Here is a 23,112-nt window from a genome sequence, read left to right as displayed (position 1 = left end):
GTCAATGAAGGAAATGAAGAGAGTAAAGATGAAATGCTGGGAGTAAAGAAGGAAGGAAGGAAGGAGGAAAGGATGAAAGGAGCACACAAGGAAGGAAGACTGAGAGAAGGAAGAGATAAAGGAAGGTAAAGAAGGAAGGAAAGAAAAGAGTTACAGTAATGAAAAACTGAGAAAGGAAAAGTAAAATAAAGGAAGGAAGAAAAGAAAAGAATCAAAGAAATAAATTACAGGAAGTAAAGCACGAAGCAGAAAATTGTCAGTCAGCTTTTTGAGAGCAGAGCTCAGATCACAGATTTGTTCCTTGAGTAGTAAACACCGGGTTCAGGACTCGGAGCCACAGACAGGACAGGAAAAACATTGTGCTGCTGTTCCAACGGGATCTGACAAAACAGAAAAGATGTTGTGGAGGCCGAATCATACTCCAGATTTAAACAGCAAGTTAAAAAAAACTCCAAAACAAAGCAAAACAATCTATGAACATAATTTAAATTTCACAGCTGTGTCACCACGAAGGAAACACCACTCGACACTTGTAAATACTTGAAATTCTTTTTCCTGTGAAAGGACTTCCTGCCATTTTGCAGACTTCTTACCCCGATAAGCATTTGAGAGGCAGTTTATTAAAAGACCGCTGTGTCTCGGCTAATTTAGGCAATCAAAGACAAATGCAATCACACAAATACAGTTAGTAAATCAATACACACACACACGCTTAGTACAAGAGTGTGTGTTCCTGTGTGCTCTACAGTGAGACCTGGCTGTCTGCAGTAATTACACCCTGAAAGTAATTTACAGTGATATGAGCCACAATTCATCCTCGCCCTCCCTCCTCTCACTCATCGCTCTTCCTCCTTCTCTCTTTCCACGTCTCGCCTGGTTTCATCCTTTATTCCCTCGTTTAACTTGCTTCTTTAAACTCGCCCCTACTCTTCTCTCCGGCTCGTCCCTCCCTCCAAGCTTTCCGCCCTCTCCGTCGTCTATCATATCTCCTTCATTACACACACAAAAAAAAATGGGGGATAAGTGAGAGGGTGGAGTAATGGAATTGAGTGGAAAAGGAGAGGTGTATGTGTGTATGCCTAATGCACTTGGGTCTGCCATGATGGCAAAACCTAACAATCGAGTAGCCTAAAGGTCATATTCTCTCATTCTGACAAAGCGATGGAGCCACATCCCGATTCCATCCACATGTATGTGCGTGCACCTCAGCCGGAGTTTAATTGAAGAGCCGGATGCGTTCATCCGCGTTTGCTAACAAGAACAAAGATCCAATTTTATGCTAATTACTGACGCATAGATTTGAGTCACTTTGATTGCGATGGTTAGCGAGACAGGGGGGTAGCTATCATGAGTCACAAGAGACAAAACACACACACGTTGGTTGGCTTCGGCTCCCAAACCCGCCACACGGAGACCCCCGTCTGTATTTTTAAAATTAATAGCCATTATTTTCTATGCAGGCTCTTATTATTCAGCCAATTCAGCCTGGCTGGAAACTGTGGAGACACATGATTTACACACACAAGCAGGTGGACACACACACACACACGTAATGACAGCCTCTCAGTCACTGTGCTGCACACCTGTGTGTGATGCTGTATGTTAATATGTAGGACTTAGAATTCTATGGATCTCTAGGTTCATGCTAATAAGGAAGAAGTGTGCCTCCTTTTTGTTTGTACGTTGATTGAATGCCTCTGATCTCCACTGAACGACGCAGGGAAGACCTGTCCTGTCTGCAGTGTAGATGGAACTAAAGAGGGCTGTAGAGAGCTGTAGCACATGTTTGGAACCCACTAGAACTTCCTGTGATTTGTTAATGTTGTTAATGTGTAAATACTGTAATCCATCCATCCTTGCATCCACTTTCTACTACTTATCTGGGTCAAAGTTGCAGCGGCATCCCTAGCGAGTTGAAGGATATGATCTCTCCAACCAGTCCAGGATCTTTCCAGGTGATCACATGGAAAGATCAGGAAGCCAGCTCCTTTTTATGCAGAGGAGTGACTCTACTTTCAGCTTTTTAAGGGAGGTCCCAGTAACCCTGCCTCTTGTATGCACCATCATTGCCTAGAAACATTGCCATTCTGCCCCCACTCTCAGAAAACTTATGGTTCTTCAGATGTCTTCATGGTTCTTTAAAGAACCATCATACATCAAATAACCTTTTTATTTTGTAGATGGTTCTTCATCTATTGCAAATGGTTCTTTAAAGAACAAAAGGTTCTTCATCAGCTATCTAAGTTTGATGGTGTAAAATGGCATAAATATTTATTCACTATAATTAGAGTGTGAATTATACTGCGTGTTTTCTTTGTGTGCATGTGTGTGCGAAGGGGGAGGGCGGGTTACCTGGCAATTACCCTTTAAGAGCAGATGGTAGGAAACTGAATATTCAAATAAAAATTAGAAATACTTGCTTAAAAATATACTGGTGGCATGGGTGGGGGCCAAAGTTATAATCTTTAAATCTTTAAAATGTTTTTTTAAAGAACCACTTAAAGGAAGTTTTTAAAAAGGTTCTTTGAAAAACCATTAAAGGTGCCCCAAAGAACCATTTCTTGATGGTTCTTTGGGGCACCTTTAATGGTTCTTCAATGAACCACTGAAATTGTTTGAAAGGTTCTTTGTGGCCCAAAAAAGGTTCTTCTATGGCATCAGTCTAAAGAACCACTTTTGGTTCCAGTTGGCACCTTTATTTTTCTGAGTGCAGCTTTATAGGCCTGCGTTGTCCTACAAGTGTCTTGATTGTTTAGGCGATTAGTCACTTTGTCAAACAGAAATGGACGTGAAAGTGAGAAGTCACTGCTTTAAATCTCCTTTGTGAAACTTTCAATAATACTCTGATGCAGACACAGACAACAAGCAAGCCGATGGCCTAGTAGTCATTTCCGCTGTACTCCTTTGAACTCCATTTGAGATCTGCCACCTGGAGCGCGTCTGTCGTTGATGCATCATCAATTTTCTTCCACTTATCCCATTCACAGTCACGAGGGGGCAAGAGCTTATCCCAGCTACTATAGGACGAGATGCAGAGTCCACCTTGGACGGGTCGCCACTCTGTCACAGGGCTAAGAGGGAGAGACAGACAACTATTCACACCTATGGACAATTAACAATCACCAGCTAAGCCTGTCTTTAGGCTGTAGGAGGAAGACAGAGTACCTGAAAAGGACCCATGCAGACAAGGAGAGAACATGCCAACTCCACACAAAAAGGCCCCATGCTGTTGGTGGACTAACCACCATGCCACTGTGCTGCTATAGTTGGTACATTGTAATGTAAATTCTCCTCAGACAAGTCTGTGCAGTCACAAAATACGGGCAAGCACATGGCCGTATGTACAGACCTCACACTCATCATCTGAGATCTGAGTGGAGCCTAGTGGACACATAAAAAATTCAACCACACAAACTTCTCCATAGAAAGTCAGTCAACCTTATCCAGCAGATGGCGCAGTAACATGACACAGCTTCTGTTGTCAGTCAATCGCAGGGCTGGCAAATAAAGTTGACGTAACAATCAATCACACCTACAGCCAATGTAAAGTCACCAGTTAACGAATAGGCGTACCTTTGGAAATTCTCAGTGCTGTGAACTTCAAAAGCAGCTGATTAAATTTGTAATTCTTGAACATTTTTACATCCACTCCATTAAGACACATGAAACTCACACATGTTGCATTATACGGTAAAAGCAACAAACAGAAATGTGTCCCAGTGCTGTAGATGGCACAAAAATGTAAGATCTTCAGTGTGTATGCACTCTTTTTAAAACGTCATTGCTTCTGTGGTATGCCAAAATGCTTTGCGCCGTTTGACTCGTGAGGCTTTGAGCTTTTCTTAAAGTATAATTTCATTCACGACATGCTATTCAAAACACAGTGACAGATTAGAGTGCAAGAGGGCTAAATGGAAACTGAAATGTTATGGAAATGAAGTGAAACAGTCAACAGATTTAAAACTGAGAGAAATTTAAATTCATTTGTGCCTTCTGACATTGCCTGTGGATGATGATGGTCCCTGATAACGGGTAACATTTAACATTTTCTAAACCTAAACAGTTAAAACGAATCTTCCAGTCATCACCTGCCAGTAAAGGACCGTTTGTAGATGTTTAGGATTAGAAATGAACTCACGATGTGTCACACACAGCCTGTTACAAAGGGACACTGAATCTGGACTTTGTGGCTGCTGGTCTTTAACAACTTGATCAATTACTGTTCCTTTCTTTAGAATAAAGACCAAACTCAGTGTGCTAAGGACACATGTAGCTGCACGAGTAAGTAGATGTGCATGTGGCAAGTTTTTGTGTTCACAATCCCAATAATCCAGCAATGGTTACTGATGATGATCTCACCTAGCATCCTCCTCTGTCACACAGGTGAGGCAACAACATATAGCACACAATTCTAGTGACATTCACAACAATGCAAGTGATAAATGGGTGATAGTCTACACAACGTAAAGCTCTCATAAAAACCACTAATATAAATGTGAATATCGTATAACCAGTGTTTGCCAAAGACATCAGTGCTATTTTGTGAATTCTGTGGATATAAACAAAAACAAAACAGCGAGGTCTTATTTAATAAACACAGCTGCTCCCGGCAGATGAAAAGCGTAACTTCTATAAATACAAAGCAGTCTGCTGTGTATGCCACACATGCATAATGTCTCTGCATATATTAAAAAGAATGTCAAACAAATGCAGATTTGTTTCACATTCGCTGGTATGGCAGTAATATGGTGTGGACTATTTAATACCCACAGTGATCTAACATTGGCGGTGCTGCCAACGAGTGAGTCACATTCATTAGAGCTCCTGCTGAGCTGTAATCAGCCGTGAGTGCCACCTTAAAAAGGAAAGGAGATGATTTCTGACAGTCAAATGTTTGAGTTAAAAGGCTGATTTCCCAAAGCAAGATTCCTAATCTTTCATGTCATTCATCTTCTGCAGCCACACCACGGGCTGTGTACCAGCAACTCACTTGAGCGTATTTGAGCGTCCCGACCCAAATATGAGCTTTATCTCATTTCTGCTCCTCTCTCAACTACAAAATCCCTTCAGATCCCCTTAAAACTCTCCTTCGGCGCTAATCTTGCATAGTTAAGTGAAAATAAGGTCAGGAGCTGCCCGACTAACACACACTTTGCAGGCATGTAAAGTGTTTGAAGGTGCGAGCGGAGGATTTGAAAACAACAAATTAGCAACACGTCATGCTGAGGCACAACGATGATTTCCATAAAGAAATTAGATTAGACCAAATATGACCAACAGCCAATTTGAACTGCCTTCAGTTTACAGAGGAACTTTCTGGATCACCTCACAGCGCAAAAGCAGGGCAGGTGTCTGCTCTGTAAAGGAGAGACTAGAGCCTGACTGGCTTATTGGCAGATCGATATTATCAGTTAGTATTGGCTATTTGCACATCTATCTGTGTCTAGTGTCTAAAAGAAAAAAAACATTCATTCATCAGATTTTTAAATAATTAAATATTGGTATTGGTCTATAAAACTCTATATTAGTTGAGATCTAGAAGGTACTACTTCTCAAGAGTAACTTTGTGTGCCTGAAAGTTCAAAATAATTCTCATTTATCTCATACTGGGCATTTATGTTGTTCATACAGAGACAAAAGTAGAAACACTAGGAAGTGTATGCTTTGCTAATAAAAGCTAGGTAACTTTAACAAGCACTAGACACAAAGAAGGTAAGAAGTCTTTTAAACTGCAAGCAAGCTGTGATTTTTAAAACACTTTTTATTAATCAGAGACTGATTGACGTTTAGAGGTACTCGTGAGGGCAAGCAGGCATCCAGTATCTTTGCCCGGGAACAGCTGGACAGCTGTGGATTGGAAAAGCTGAGGATCAAACCTCTGACCCTCCAACTAGTAGACAGATGGAAATGCTTTGTTATGAGGGGGAAGGTTTTTCTTGGCACACTTTTGCCTCTATCCCTACGATAAACCCGGGGTGTAACCCTCCTCTTGCTCCATGACAGCTGGGGTAGGCTCCAGCCATCCTACGACCCTGATTAGATAAGCGGAAGGAAAATGGACTGTTGGCATGTTACAACCATGGCAACCATCATCTTTGAATACCGTTGCCTCATTTGATGGCCACCTCTGCTCCCTTAATGACAAGTTTTCTCAGGAAATATCAAATAAGGCAAAGTTTGACCACCTTTAGAATAGTTTCCGAGTTTTTCCAAGCGTAGCTGCATAGGCAGAGACCACCTTCACTAACTTCTGATGCAAATCCACTTAGGTTGTTGTGGAAGCAGGCCAAAACACACGAAAGAACAACTCAGTTTGGAAAACAGCTCAGTGTTTACTCCAGTAAGCTTACAAGGGGTAAAGATTTAAAGGAATGTGGCCGTCACGACCAAGGAACTGACCCTCAAAGTATCTCAATCTAGGAAGTGGAACTTGAAAAGGAAAACAAAACACAAACATCTTGCATTATGATTAATATGAAGGCTTTCTAAACTCAAATCCAAAGTGATCCATCAGATGGTGCCTTTCAGACAATTGGCAAAATGTAGACAGTCATAATTTAACTTAGATATATATAGGTGTCCCTTTCTCTAAGCAACTATGGGCCTCTAAAAATAAAAGGTGCCCACTGATACTGGCTATAAATGCAATTGTTGAGAAAGAAAAACATCAGCCCTTAAAACAGTCCACGCCCTGATCCACTCTCTGCTTACTCATATCCATATTGTTATAATGGACTGGGTGTCACCTTTACACTCATGGCTATAAATTCAGAATCAACAGAGTCACAAATAATCTATCAGGTTGATTGATAACACACGCACACACACACACACACACACACACACACACACACACACACACACACACACACACACACACACACAGCAGATATCATTGCGCAGGACAAACACGGGCTGACTCAGCGTTGTCTGGCAGAGGTCAGGAAGTATGTGCATGTTTATGTGTGAACACGAGAGACAGACGGAGAGTCCGTATATCTGTCGATGTGTCCCTCCTCTCGCCCCTGAGGACAGGACTGCGGCGAAATGACAGGAAGTGATGTCACAGGTCTTCCAAGGTCAGTGGCTTCACCCATTCCTGTCCAATAAGCTTTCATGCTACACTTTTGCTCTCGCCAGTTCACAAGCATGCACACAGACACGCACACACAGACACGCACACACAGACACACACACACTTTCCTCTGCCAAGGTCCCTCCCTGCGACCTTTTAACCCTATCACCTGAGGTGAATGCACACTCGTCCTGCTGTAAACCATCAATCTTCCTTTATCACTTTACCTCACACACACACACACACACACCCTGTAGCAGATACACATGTCCTACTGCCGTATACACTAGGACACAGATGGTCCGAGGTATACTGTGCACACACACCAACACCCAAAACAGCTGTTAATTCATATCCAAGGGGGAAAAAAAGAAAAAAAAAAATCTCCCAGAGCAACACAAAATTTCAAAATAAAAGTTTAATAAGCCAGAAAGTGATAGTGTTGGCAACACGCAGCAGTTGGTCTGCAGCAGCCAGAAGGAAATCCTGTTTCACTGCCGAGACTGTTTCCTCTAAATGTAAGAAGACGCTACAAGGAAACACTTACTTTCTATTACTGCATCACAGCCACAGTACACGATGTCGCTTTAACATTTTATACCGAGTAACACTCGCTCGTGAATTTAATATTTCATGTTGCAAAGCGTCAGAGCTGCTGCTTTAAAACGACGGTATATCCCAGCGCTTTTATTTTGGCCTCCTGTCACAGAGAAAGCCGTCATCCTCCAGCTGATACCGCGCTGCTTGACTTGAGCAGTACAAACATGAGGCAGTTGGAGGTGTGATCAGAGCTACACCGTCTTTTCTTTATATAACAATGGTGGAATTACTTAGTGTTTAGTCTGGATTCGGATAAACTTCCCACCAGGTCTACGATGCAGTGGCTGCTTTTCTTGTACTCTAGTGGGAGCAAACAGCCGGATGACAGATGTGGACATTTACTGCGTAAAAGAGAGTGGGCAACAGATGAAGCTTTGGAGATTTCCAGTCTTAATTTTAAATGAAATCAAAGGAGCAAGGTTGATGTTTTCTGCATGCTTGTCAAAGAAGCTTGCAGCTTTTAGCTACCTCTAATCCACCACAGCCCACACTGCAAGCATAATACCATTTCAAATCCAACTTTCAGTGCAATACATCTACTGTGAATCAAATTAAGTTAAAGTAGACATAGTGTTGTTGTCATATGCACATGTAGATAAACACAGGAAGTTTATGCTGTACAATTAAATTCTTATTTTGACGGACTTCTGCCACGCAGCAGTCATAGAGACATTCTAATATAGTAAATAACGTATGATAAAAATTCAAATGAGATAAAAATAAACAGATTAAGTATCAAAAACAATGAATCAAACAATAAAATACAGTTAGGCTGGTAGAAACCGTGAAGCATTTGTAGCTAAAGAGCGCTTTGCATTGGAGATGGTGGAGACCAAAACAGAGCAAAAAGCAACTCTGGGGTAAAATTCCCAAGAAGACGGATTTTTAAAAATTCAAAACATATATTTCAAGTCTGAAACTGTTTCTTTATTGTTACCCCCAAATTTAATGTTTTGGTTTGTGCTTGTATTCCTTGCACTGTTCCTTTGTGTATCATCTCAGGGCAGGTGAATTAAAGTAGTGAGCACAGAATTATTTCCGGCCACGCAATCAAGCTCAGCCGCCATTTATCAGCTGACAATAACTGGTCTCCAGTCAGCCCATATCCACTTGGCTGATACTGCCACACTGCCTACCTAATACTTTCCTGTCCCTTCAAGCTGCTTTGCAACCCAACTCCACCTCAGCTCCCTCTTTTCAAGCTGTGTCTGCCTTAATTGGTGCCATGTTTCTCATCCTATCTGCTTCCTCTGCTCTGTTTTGGGACTCAAGTCAAAATTACTGTAAATGGACTGGACTATATGTTTTATTAAATCACTGCAGTCGCCAGTTAAATTAATTGTCAGAATAAAACCATCCAAGGCTGTGCTGTGCTTCCTGTCTGGCACTTTGACAGTTGGTCTCATCTGTCAGAGCAGACTACAGTCCCCAGAGTCTCCTTATCGCCGGTTGCCAGGCCCTCACATTTGTTTTGGCACACATCCTCTACTTTCAGCCCACTCTAATAGAGTTAACCTTGTCTGACAGCAGACTACAAGCCCCATTAGGACCAGGTGACCGATAACCAGCTCCCACTGAGACTTACATCCACAGCTCTCCCCATAAAGAATGTGTTTACTTTTCCTTTTGCCCCTCTTTAAAGCTTATCTCCACGTTGTGTCAGCACGTATGGCGCTCTCATTGGGTTGACAGTGCACAGGACACCTTCGCCATACACCAGCCAACACATGCGCATATTAACCCTGGAGGGCTGTGGCTTGGTCAGATTACTTCCACCAGCTATTGTCTCAGATGCAAGCTTGACAGGAAACAGCACTCCATTTATTTCCTGTTCTCTTCCTGTTCCCCAGACAGCTCTAATAAACGTAAGCAACACAGATGAGACCCTGTGCTGCGCCATGATCCGATGAGCCTGAAGATGAACAATAAATAACCACAAATTTGACTTCATTGGACATTTTAAAAAATGGATTTGTTTCAATTCAAAGCAAAAGATAAATGTTAGGTCACTACAAAAGTTTATAGTTAGCTCAGCAGACAGCACTGAATCTTTGTTGCAAAATATCCCACACGACTTAAAAAGCAACAAAGGTACAATATTCAGAGATTATATTTAAACAGAGGTAGGGCAGGAGCAAATAGCCCTTCATGCTGTATACTAACACAGTTAATGCATTAGCTTGGTGGGTAAAAGGATTCTGATTTGATTCCAGCTGGAGACAAGTCACCAAACAGAAACTTGGCCAAATCAAACATGTGGAGCCACCTGGCATGTTGACTCCTTGAGACGAAGGGATCAGCCTTTTAAGGGTAAAATGTGACAAGAAGACTTTTGCACACAGAATCTTTAGCTGATAGACGTGAACAGCTTGTATGGATCGGTGCAAATGGAAAGTATTACTGCGGCAAAACGGTTCATTATAGGAGCAGAATGTAGTTTGAGTTTGGTGTCTGCTAAAGGCTCGAAACTCAGCATGACTTCCCTTTACCGAGAGAAACTAGGGGATCGACAAGCAAACATCCCCAGGATCCTACAGGTGGATGCTAGGGGGTGGAGGGGTTACACTTAAAGATAGGACTGCTGCAGAGGGAGAGTAATGGGAAATAATGAAAGAAAACAAGCTGTCTACCTGAAACTGCTCGCAGGCTTCGCTCGAGTTAGCACAATGTCTATTTTGGACAGAAAATTGAACATGTAGAATGATTCCTGTTTTAGTGTAGTTTATGGTCCCTGCTTTTCTCCCTCATCATTTCACATAACTCCTCATTTTCCAGAATTCCTATATTAGAGGTGGAGAGTGGAAATTTAGCATGAACCACTGAGCCACAGCAAACTTATTTCTTACTGGGGAACAACAATACAGTAGCAGCAAGCTGGAATAAACCATAATTTTCTATCAAATGAGAAGCAAAGACAGCCACTGTGTAGCCTGTGAATCGTTAGTGAAGTCCCATCATGAAGCCATACTGGGGTTTTGAAATTAAATAATAATAAAAAAGAGGACAGCAATCACTGGTTGGCTAAAACTTTATAGTCAAAATGTTGTAGCCAGTCAGCACCTGTTTTATCCAATGATGATGACCAGGTTCTATTAAATATGTCTTGAAAATAGTGACTGAGCGCGTAAAGTTGTAAAGAAACTGTTTGTCACAGAGAGCACCAAGAGTCTCTATCTTATAATATAAACCACCTTGAAGTGTTCGTTGTTGTGATTTAGCCCTTTATTTTCTCCAGTCTTTAACAATACACCAAACATTTCCTCACTAACTTACTCATCTCAGAAAGAAATGTAGAAAATGCTTTGCTAACAAAGGGAACTGGATAAACTCCTGTTGTTACGTTAAGCTAAACTAATCAGTTATACACACGTCACCTCAAAAAGGTTCTGTAGCCTGAAAGCTGACAGCTGTTGGTTAATTGATGTCAAAGTTGACTGAAAAACTGAAGGAAAAACTGCTGGACTGAGAAGTGAGAAGGAACACAGACACAAACACCAAGGCTGAAATGGAGCCAAAATACTTCAGGGAAAGTCACTTATGGGTCAAAGCCATCATTTACACAGCCATTTAATTCAGATTTGCACAAACACACACACACAAGCACGCAGTACAATCATCAGGCTCATGTGCTGCAGTGAGATCTGAACACAGAGACGATGCCACTGCTGTTAGCACTTTCCACCTGCATCAGAAAATTTATTGCAGCTGCCCGCTGTCCACTGATATCACTGCACAAATCACCTGCCCTGTGTTTCTGCTGCCTCTTCTGTAACCTTAATCTGAAGTTGAGTTTCAGTTCTTCTCTCCCTTTTCTTTTGCTTTGCTTCATCACTCATTACTTGGCCGCCTCAGGGGGGATGTGCAGCAAGAGACCAAACCTCCATCTCACTCGGTTTTGCAGTATGGGCCAAAAAGTACATCACCAAAGTATGACCTTGGAGTTCAGCCGGCCAGCCAAACCCTGACATTTTTCATTATGTTGTAAAAATGAGGCTAATGTGAATTTAATTTCACATTATTACCAACAATCAATCAATCAAATAGATTTTCAGTTAAAACATTAAATGTAATGTTTTCAATCTACTTAAATTTATTTTAAAGTTAAGTTATAAATGCACTGTGTTTTAAACAAACATAGAATCTGAAACAAAAAGAAACATAAAGTTTCCTTTCTTATGTTAATTAATTTTGTCACTGATTTAGGCCTCGGTCACAAAGCACTAGAGATCAGTTGGTAACTTCCTTGGTTCACTGTCACTGGTTGCTGGGTGAAAATAATTGCAATCATGGTGCTGCACTAAAAGACTCTGTTCAGGAATAAAATCAACTTTTGGCTTTACATTTACTGGTTAATGCTAGCATATTTTAGCCTTTGGCAAACTTATTATTTCCATCGACACGCTTCCAAAACTCCAACTTTAATTTAAATTAATAGAGTTTGAGTTTCTTTACTGCTCTTCTAACATCACTGCAAATGTTATTTCTGTAAATCGCACTGGAGCAAAGTATATTATCGGTATGTAGAGTATATTTCAATACATTTCAATTTCACACCAGCAGCTCCATCAATTTATGGTTGAATGAGAGAGATGATTGATCTGTGTGTTCAGACTGCGGTTAAGCAGCTAGAGGACAGCGAATCAGACCAACATTCAAAAGCAGCTTTGTGAATTGTAAAGCTGAAATTTTCAGTAAAACTCTTTTGCGAATTGATATCAATGCTTATATAATTGTTGAGAAATGAAACAAGATTAAGACTTAATTATATGTTTGTTTTGTTTTCCTAATCTATGTCACAGTGAAGTAGGTAGACCTAAAAAAACCCTCTGAAATTTAGACTGACCATCATATGGAGGATTTACAGTACTGTGTTTGGGTCCATTTCTGTAGGCCTGTTGAGAGAGTATGCAACAGCGCTTGCATGCAGTCCTGCAAAAACCAACAGTACGTAGCTCAGCGTAGGTGATGCTGATTTGAAACCTTGATCTACTAACAAACCAATAAAACTCCATCATTTGTGGAAAAGGAAAAGAAAGAAAGAAAAAGAAAATAATCTTTGATGTCTACCTAGATACTCACAGAACTGTAGTTACATCAATAACCATGTTCTAGCAGGTTTTTGCTCACACCTAGACAGATTTTAACTGCCCCATCAGCCATTAGCTGGTGTAATAATCTTATAATCCATCCATCCATCCATCAATCCATCAATCTTCCCCATATCTGCTTTACTGTTATCAGAGATGTTCCTATTCAAGTTATCATGGGGTATTAGATGGGGTACACCCTGTACAGCTTGGCAGACTGTCGCAGGGCTAACACAGAGAAAAAGACAGCTATTCAAATTCACACCAATGGCTAATTTTGAATCACCAGGTAACCTAACCGTACATTGGACTGTGGGAGGAAGTTGGAGTGGAGCGCCAGGCAGGCGCAAGGAAACTGTGTAAACATCAGTCATGCCTGCTTAAGTAAATGACCAAAACAAATGAGCAGTGCAGGAGAAACTCCATTACTTACTCCAGTGTAATGTGATGGTCTCACCTCAAGAAACCTTAAAAAAATTGCCCAGCTCCCCCACTGACTTTAACACCTGGAAACTGTTCATTTTACTAAGTAAAAAATGTTTTTTCTGTGTCTTAGCAGCTGTTACGCTGTCTCATTATAATTCTGATATTATTTGGATGCGATTCAGACTTTTTATGTATCTGCAGCAGACCATTACTTCACACAAAGCTGCCACTGCTGCCTCCAGCAGCACCCGTAATCTGTCACACTGAAGAAATCCATCAGTCGCTCGCTTGCCGCCAAAAATATAAAACTCTACTGAGTTTAAATTAACACTGCACAAACATGCCCCCGCTCCTCTGCCTTCCTCCTCCCTTCATGGCCGTCACTCAGTCCATCGAAGCCACGGCCCATCCCACAATCGGGGCGCCACATTTAGCAACTCATCTGCATAAAAATTCAATGATTTCTTTCTCCTTTCATTTTCATATTAAATTGGGCAGAAGAGGGAAAAGATCGAGAGTGTAAGAGAGAGAATGAAGAGGGAGAAAAGAGAGAGATAATGAGTGTGGTGTGTATGCGCGTGACTATGCCTTCCTTCATTTTTCCACACTGGAGTGTAAAATGGTGCAAAAGAGAACCACAACTGTGTGTGTGTGTGTGTGTGTGTGTGTGTGTGTGTGTGTGTGTGTGTGTGTGTGTGTGTGTTGGATATTGTAATGGCTATTGGAAACTACAGTAGCTTAGTACCAAACCACAAGCCAAAGTAAAAATGCGATTTCAGCAACACACTCAAGCCAATATATTTGTGTGTGTGTGTGTGTGTGTGTGTGTGTGTGTGTGTGTGTGTGTGTGTGTGTGTGTGTGTGTGTGTGTATGAGCCAGACACACACACAGACACACACACACATCCTCAGATGACCTCGGCTGACCTTGTGGGTCTGCAACAGCCATGTGCGGAGGTTTTCTGAGGGTGAAAAAGACACGCAAAGTGCAAAGTGTGAACTCCTCGACACACAAAGAGCCTTTCAGTGGCGATGAGACGCTTGCAAACCAGTCTGCCTCCTCAAGTCACACCAACAGTTCTTACAGCAAAACCAAAGTCTGCTTAAATTCGACTAATGTCATGTGCATTGCACTCTAGCAGTTATTTTTTCTTGCTGTTTTTGAGTTAAGTGATTATTAATTTTGTGTGAAATATGAGAAAAAGGTGAAAAACTTCATGTCATACAGACCAAGTTGATATATTAAAATTAGGGTTGAAGGAAATGGTACTAACTGCCTGACCTGGGAAGCCATCAGCTAGCCTGCTAATTTGGCTTCTGCTGGCGGAAACTTCCAACTTCCAGTGGATATCCAGAACAGTTTATGATGGATATCCTGGCCAAGACTTCCTGCTCTGTTCTCCAGTTATTGCCGTTAATATGTTTTTAAGGGTAATGAAAGCCTAATGGGGGAATAATGGCTCAGCAGTGGTAGCTACGGACTGCCCGTCTACCTGCAGAAAGCGTCTGCTGTCAGGTGTTGGCAGTGTCATGTGGTACAAATGGTCTGATTGTGATGTTGCTGGTCCCTCTGCCAGCTGTGGAGAAGAATAAATGTTCTGACATACAAACAGCTGAAGTGACACCAGAGTGTTACAAAGAGTCAAGTGTCCACTTGAGCCGTCTGTGCTCTTACTGCTGGATGTTTTGATTGTTACGTTTTCGTTTGTCACACTTTTCACACTTCTTCGTTGTCACTACCAGCCGTTTGTCAACTAATCAGCATTCAACTGACACACAGCATCATCCACAGCAAACACCATGCAGTTGGGATTTTAGAGGGAGCATATTTGTGATGGTTGGAAACGCCTCTCCAGAGTGAATACCTCTGCAAACAGACACAATCACGGCGCTGTAAATTAAGTAACAGTTGCTATTAGTTTGGAGATTGCTCTTTTGCTTGTCACACAGTCTGTTTACATGCAATGCAACCAAAGTTGGTTTGAATTTGATTGGCCATTAGAACTCAAACAACAAATGGAAACCAGTTTCTGGGACCTAAAATCTTGTACCTTGCCTACAACAATGAATAAATAAATTTTCCAGCTTCTCCCTTGCTAAAAGGGGTCACTACAGGTAGCCCTGCATGCTTTTTCTAAAACTATAACTAAATCTGAGTCCCAGTGCAAAGTTAAAGTCAATTAAAGCTAGCATGTCATAAGTCTACCATATCATTATCACACAGTCAAAGTTGAGAGTGGGTGCTTTGTGCGTGAGAAACTTCAAATAGTTCCTGATGAACACCGAGTAGTGCATTTGCTTGAAATGTCCACTCCAAATAAAAAAAACACTTGCTTCAAAATTACAAAAATATTTATTTACGATAATATATGAAACTCATAGCTGATAAAAAGGACCCTCAAAGATCTGTTCCCCACAGAAACAGACTCAGTGCAGCAGCAGCCAAAATCAAACCTGAATAAAATTCAATGTGAAATAACTGCCTGTGACTTAAAGTGGGCGGGTCCTGAGTTAAACGTATTTCCGCTCTGAGATGAGCGACTGAAGCGACTACTGATGGGCGGGAAGCACACCTTTAATTGCTGGTGGTAAATACATTGGTAGGTTTTCTGCACTACTGGATGCCCTAGTGTTTATTTTAGGGACGACATGAGAGCTACAAAGTGACGATACATGGTGAGCACCGTCTCTTTGTAGCTTATGATCAAAATCGATGACACTTTACATATAAATGTGTGTGTAGATCCAATACTTTGTACACTATCAGAGCAGATAAGAAAACTAAGAACTTAAATTTTTAAGTGAAGCACATAAAAAAACCCATTTAATTTCTTTCCAAAGCAAACAATGTGTTTTTGTCTAAAATGGAAAGTTTTTTATTGTTTATGACTCATTTTTATTTTTCTTGTGTATTTTATCAAATAATTACTCTTTTCAAATGTGAACAATTAGTATTTTCTATTTGTTATCTTAACTTTTCGTTCGCTTTAACCTGTTTTGTTTTTGGCCCTAATTGCTGGCTTCCTGTTTGAATTTAGCAATTTGACTTTGAAAGCAGTTTACAAAGCAGTTTGTTAGACAAGCAAAGAGGCTTCAAAAACAAAGTTATCATCAGTATTAATGTGGTTAAATGCTAACATTCCCAGCTCTGATGCTTCTGACCAAAAACTGGGGGGAAATGTGAGTAAAATTATGCAAAACACATGGAGAATATTTCCATTTGATAAGTGGATGCAGATCCTGGAACAAGCTCAGAACACGATTTCAACACTTGAAAAATAATCAAGGTGAAAAATGAAGAAATTAAATTATTTATTGATCTTTAAAGTGATTTAATTCAGCTTTCATCCCAAAGCCTGAATGGAAAACAGTACCTCAGTTTGCTCTGTGCTGCTTTTCATTGTTTTCTCTTTTCTAACATCCTGTGAAATTCAAAGTGGCAATGACAAACACCAGACACCACGGTGCCGCTGCCCCTCACAGCACACAAGTGTTCACTTCCATGCAGGATAAAAAATTTTGCCTCCTAATGCCAGAAAAGCATCCCAGCTACAAAGAAACGCACCCAAAGCTAAGTTAAACACCCCGAAATGAGGCACACATGCTACACGGCAATCACGCCATCCTCACCAACGTCAAGTGTGACATTCCTGAGAATTTATAATCATCACAAGTAGCTGTGCTCCTCGTTTCAGTACCACTCCGCTCCCTGCTCCAACTTTTTCTGCACTTTTCATCCCTCCACAAAAAAAAGAAACCATTTTAAACGTCTCTTACCCAGTCTGGCCCAGAAAACTTCCATGTCCGAGCTTCTAAAGTCTATCCGGCACACCAACTTTCACACCCATGTAGCCTCAGAGGAGGAAAAAGAGGTGAGGGAGAGAGGGCAAAAAGACGAAGAAGAAGAAGAAGAAGAAGAGAAGGAGGAGGAGGAAGAGAGGCCAGCTGCCTGTTGAGGTAAACCCAGTGACTCATTCAGGCTGTGGCTCCGAGCGTGTCAGCAGGCAAATATGAGCGAGAGAGGGGGGAATAAGATCCAGCAGGACCGGAGGGGAGAAGACGGAATAGTGTGCAGGGGGAAAAGGACGCTTCTGACAGAGGGTGAGAGAGGAGAAAGGGAGGAAACTGATGGTGCCCGGTGTTGTGCCTTCCCACTCCTTTTTTTTTCCCACCCTCACTCTTCCTCCCCCACTTCCAGCCACTTCCCCTCCTCCTTTCTCCCTCGCTGCTCTCAGCATAAAGGAATCTTAAGTGTTTAAGAGGTGATCAGCAGCCCTAAGAAGTGTAAGAAAATAAAAACACTAACACGTTTCCTGCAGCCCTGCATGCATTCCTGGGGACTACATTCATATGGTCTTTACAACTGATGACTAGCACTATTATTAATGAGCTAAGCATGCATGTGAAGAATAAAATCAATAAATATCAGCATGCCAGGGTATTTTCAGATATTTCATGCTTTAAACTGCACAAACTACAAGAAGTGCAGGGTGGGAAACATTTACTGTTGCAGGAAGGAAACCTCCCCATTATCTAAGAGTCCTCGCAGTTTATCTCTCTCTCTCTCTCTGCCTGTAGACCAAATTTGTGTTGTCTGTGTCACCTACTGAAGCCTGACCTTTCAAACAAGAGCCGAGACGGACGTATGTGATCAGCGTCTCTTGTTTATCAGCCAGACTAAGGAGGACAGGGTGAAGGAGACAGTGAGATGGAAGCAAATGATCCAAAAGGGATCAGTCGAAAGAAAACCACGTTAAAAGGTTGTGTTCAGATATAGATCTGATGTGGTTATGTGTCATTAAGCCCTTTTGCATCTGGATGGTAAAAGTCTTAAAAGTACGCTAAGGTAGTATGATGGTGTAGTGCTGCTAGCTCATAGCAAGAAAGGTCTGGGTTTCAGAGTGCTATTCGTGTGTGGAGGTGGCAGTGATGTTGAGGAGGAAGAGCGCCCTTTCGCTTGTCGATCCATTTTAGGAACGTCTTTTTATAGTCGTCTTTTCAACATCTTGCCAATTAGTGTGTCCTTGTAGAGCCCGAGGTCTCTGATACCAGCAGCATATTTGTTTCCGGTCATAATAGCTGGTTATATTTAAAGCTGTGCACACGGCGAGCTAATACAGCACATTCCCATGGCTATAGAAACTGCACAGCAGGTTAATGCAGTCATTTAGAACAGGCTGCAGAACACTTGCAGTGCAGCTTTATCAGCCTGTTGAACATATTTAAGATCAGAACATTATTATTAAGCTCATTTTACTTCTGCTGCTACACATTTTCAGATGCCAAACAATCACAACATGCCAGAGCTGAAAGATGTTTTCCTGGCTGGATTGTCACTTTCAAAACAACACACCTCATTCACACGTATGCATTCAGGCAATGACAAAGTGTGCGAGCGCTGCGGGTCACCTATGCCGCCACCTCCGGTGTTTTCAGGAAGTAAGAGAGGAAGGAAAGCACCCTGGCCAAACCAACAGAGGAAAAGGAAAAGGGGGGAAAGGTATAAACAATTAGATGTTTGTTCCATTTAAAAATGTAACCAACGTGATACTGATAAGAATAATATGGATTTGATAATTAAATATATAAGAAAAAGCTACAGAATTGCTGAATTGGTGGATTTAGATAATCTGCTGTGTTTTGTTAGTGGCTGAGGCAAAGCACCATTTTTGGTTTGTTCCTAAAAAAGGCTGAAGACAAGACAATCAAGTCTAGAGTTTGACTGACCAAAGTTGAGTCAGTCAACACTGTAGTTGGAGATTTTTTCATTCTCATCAAAGAATTTTGTTGACGTACTGTAAGGTAAGAAATCTTGAAAACATAAATAAATACTGATCACCTACAGCAGCTGCAGGATGGAAATTCTTGTCATGAATTACCAGCCTACAGTTTTGTGCTGATGTTAAACCCAATGGAGGTTTGGATCAGTGCAGTTATTGAGCAAGCAGAGTGTTGGTGACTCAACGACCTCGCTCTGTAGCTTTATGCCGTCTGACACTTTGTGGTTGAGTTACTGCGATTCTTAGATTTGTCAGTGTCAGTGTCACTGTCACCAAACCATACATTCTTCTCTCACCCTATCACACGCTTTCTGTAGATCGACAAAGACACAGTAAAGCTCCTTCTATACTTTTTCATCAACACAAAGCAAACATCACATCTGTTGTGCTCCGTCTGAACATGAAGCCATACTGCTGCTCACTGATCCTCATCTCTCTTCTTAACGTAGCTTCAACATGGCATAAAAAGAGAAACAAAATATGCTGATGCTGTGTTTCGTTGTGATTTATATGATTATTAAACTATTACTTTTGTAACAGGATGTGGACTTAAAGGACTAAGCTGGGTTAAATCTATCACAGCTAAAAAAAACAAGCTAACTGTGGAATAAAGCGGCGCTTACGTCTCTATCCACAGCAAAATGAGCTAAACTCACCATCAGCAGAACTGTAGATCTCAAAATAATCACTGCAGGAGGAAAATTATGGACAAAGCCCTCAGCAAGATGCCACCACACAATGGCGAGAAAACATACAATGGATGCACAGCAAAGGAAGAATTAGTGCAACCAATTCAATGACAGGTGTTGTTAGTACGGGACATTTGCTGGCCTGGGCGCTGGCCCGGATGCTGAGTATGCAGATCTGCCACCCAGGGAGCACATATGATTAATCCTCCCTCCACCTTTAAATACAACAGCACCGGTTCCTCTCAGCAAGGCACTAAACCCCCGACAGAGAAGCTGCTGCTCAGTAACCAGTGAGTAAGTCTGAGGCTTTGCTCAGCGGCTCAAAGGAAACTGGGAGTTCAGGAGGAGCTCTGCTGCAAATATCACTCAGATAACTGAAGGTTAAAGACTCCTCAGCAGGTTTGATATATTCTTGAGACACCAGAGCATCAGTGAAGCTCCGCAAAGTCCTTAATTACATGTTTTAAGTATGCAGGAACGTGATCTCACCCACACACATACAAGCAGGTGCTCAACCGCTGCGTGTGTAACCCTCAGAGCTTCGTATACGATGACTCAGCAGCAATGTTTCCTCTTCATCACAGGCACAAACTGCTCTCCGAACAAAGACGGGCTCCGTGTCAAGAAACAACAAGAAAACTGCAGGGGTGCGGAGCTGGCGTCTGCAACGCTCAGATTGAAGTCTTAGCGGTTTAGCACGCCGTCGTGAGTGTTTCAGTGGCTGCACAAACACAAAATAAATAACTTCTATGATAAAACACATTCAATCCGGGTTTAATGCAGCTGTCCTTATCTCAGCGTCTCAGTTTAGGACAAAACCTGCAAAAAGAGTAATGGTAAATGGCCTGCATTTGTATAGCGCTTTTCTAGTCCCTAAGGACCCCAAAGCGCTTCACACTACATTCAGTCATTCACCCATTCACACACTGGCGATGGCAAGCTACATTGTAGCCACAGTTGCCCTGAGGCGCACTGACAGAGGCGAGGCTGCCGGACACTGGCGCCACCGGGCCCTCTGACCACCACCAGTAGGCAAACACGGGGTTAGTATCTTGCCCAAGGATATTTGGCATGCAGCCAGGAGGCAGCCTGGGATCGAACCACTGACCTTCTGATTAGGCAGAGCTGACCTCCTCTGCCACCTGAGCTACAGCCACCCCAAGAGCATCTAACTCCTGAGGGTTCTTCTCAAGCCCTCCATAAAGTAAAAAGATAATAATCAGTTTAAAAAAAATGTGTTTTTCTTGAACCTTTTGTTAGCACTTCACTGCGGTTTAAAAACTATTGGAAAGTGTTTTTTGTCTACTAATGGTGTGAAAAGCGACCTGCAGACCAAACCACAAAACTCAAGCTGGTTCCGAGGGACAAAGGCGCAGAAGAAAATGAGACTTTCTTGCTGTTTTTTCTCTTTTAGTGCTAGTTTAATCCGCAGATTTGGCTGCTTTGTTGATAAGGTCAGTTGGAGTTGTAACAGAGGATGTGACTCACAGCTAATAGGAGCACTAAAGGTGCTCTAAAACTCTCGACTCCTGATTGCTGCAATTTGCATCAAAACTCGTACGCCTTCTCTCAGCTGTAACTCGGTCAAATGCAAATGTGCAGAAAGTATCTTTATACTAGTTAAAGATTAATATATCTTATTAATATATCCACTTTAAAATGTTTGTCAGAGAACGGCAAAGTTGAGGGTTTGGTAGCTGTCCAACCACTTAAATACACTTGAAGACATATTCACACGTGTTTCTAAGAAGAAAATCTTTGATTTTTATTTTACATTTTGCAGGTATGAAGATTTTAAACCAAACTAAATTGAAATATTGTTGATATTCTCTCTCTTTTCTTGCATAAAACCTGATGAAAGCTGATGTGAAGGCTACATGCACCTGATTGTGTCTATTTCCAAATGGGTGACTAAATCAGACTTCACTTTTATTATCTGCTGCTGATTCTTTGACATGTGAAATCATGGTTAAAGTTGCCTGTAGTATAATATTAACCCTGAAAATATGACTTTAAGGACTTTGTTTAGAGCCCTGCTTACAAAACTATCTGCCAAGCTTTTTGGTAAAATATATAAATACTCATATGGTAACCACAGTCACCATATCTCAGTCTAATACACAGTTGCTGCACCTTTAGGGCGCAGCAACTGTGTGATGCTGTCATGGAAACATGGACCAACAGCTCTGAGGAATGCTTCCAGCACCTTGTTGGATCTGTGTCAGGAAGAACTGCAGCAGTTCTAAAGGCAAAAGAGAGCCCAGGACGGTACTCGCAAGGTTTAACTAATCCCTCATATATATGTATTTGACAATGAAGGCCATGCATAATAAAGCATATTTTCAGTGATCTTTATATCATAAGGTCCTTACTTTGCAGCAGCGAGGCTGTTATCTGTTCTTGCCTCCCTGAAGTCAGACATTCTTTCTGACTTCAGCTGAAGATTTCAGTCCCGTTTTGAAGCTCCTATTCATCCCCATCCTCGTGAGTAGCAGCAAAATTCTCATGAGCAAGGAGAGGGATAAAAGCCAATGCCATCCTGTAATACCACAGTGGATGCATTTTAGAGGCAACTTAGAGGCCCAATTTCAGTCAGGACCAGCACTTCCTGTTCAATAGTCTTTATTCTGTTGTTCAGAGTATAACAGTTGGGTTTATTGAAATGCGATGGAGGCTGAGCAGATATTGAACTATTAAACTCAGACGGGGGAAATGTTTATGAGTTTATGTGCGCTTGCCTAAATGATGCAGTACTGAGTACAACTGTCAGAAGAAGAGTTACAAAGGATGAAGATGCGCTGTTCTAACCGATCAGCAGGCGACGCACACTCGGCTGCTAATGAATGGACAAACCAGCGAGTGCATCCAGAGGCACCCACGTGCTCACTGGCCACTGGCAGAGGGCCGACCGGCATTCGATTGACCTGCTTTAACACCTGTACAATTGCCATAGCAACACTATCCCCCCACCACTCCACCCTCCCCTCCAAACACAAGTTCCCAGGCTCTGTTTCCTGTCTTCTCACATTCATCTGCCTCGTCTTCATCTTCCTCATCTTCTCTTTTTTGCTTCCCTTGTCGATCTTCCAGAAACTCTTGTTCCCTCCTCTTCCTCCCCGTGTCTTTATCCTCCCTGCATCTCTTGCCTCTCTCTGTCTCTCTCTCTGACATCAAGTATCTAACCTCAGATCTCTCAATCGTTCTCTCAGAACCCTCCCTCCTCACCTCCATCTAATTATCTCCACACACCCCTCTTTCCCCATCCCTCACACTCTTCCTCTCCTTCTCCCTCTCCTGCTGCAGGTTGCCTGCCAGCGCTGGGAATGACATCACCGCTTTGAAAATGTATGAATGAACACGTCCGCCATGCGTCTGCATGGTCGGTCACATCTCTCGACGCGAAGAAGCAAGTGAGAAGAGCAAACAAAGGCAGTGCAAGAGGTGGGAAAAATGAA

General features: G+C 41.9%; 1 protein-coding gene across 5 annotated transcripts in view; it reads right to left on the bottom strand.

Moving 5' to 3' along the window:
- nhsl2 (NHS-like 2) overlaps positions 1 to 23,112 on the bottom strand; it is a 191,663-nt gene that overhangs the window by 71,764 nt on the left and 96,787 nt on the right. Inside the window, exon 1 of one of the 5 annotated variants that reach the window (XM_026162569.1) lies at positions 16,966 to 17,082. The exons of the other annotated variants lie outside the window; for them this stretch is intronic. Coding sequence (XP_026018354.1) covers positions 16,966 to 16,990 — 25 coding nt within the window. The 5' untranslated portion in view covers positions 16,991 to 17,082. Of the gene's footprint in view, positions 1 to 16,965; positions 17,083 to 23,112 lie in introns of those variants that run through there. 5 annotated transcript variants of the gene reach the window in all.

The sequence above is a fragment of the Astatotilapia calliptera genome, chromosome 3 (genome assembly GCF_900246225.1).
Source record: "Astatotilapia calliptera chromosome 3, fAstCal1.2, whole genome shotgun sequence".
Lineage (NCBI taxonomy): Eukaryota > Metazoa > Chordata > Actinopteri > Cichliformes > Cichlidae > Astatotilapia > Astatotilapia calliptera.
The sequence above is the reverse complement of the archived record's forward strand: the minus strand, read 5'-3'. Positions and strand labels throughout refer to the sequence as shown.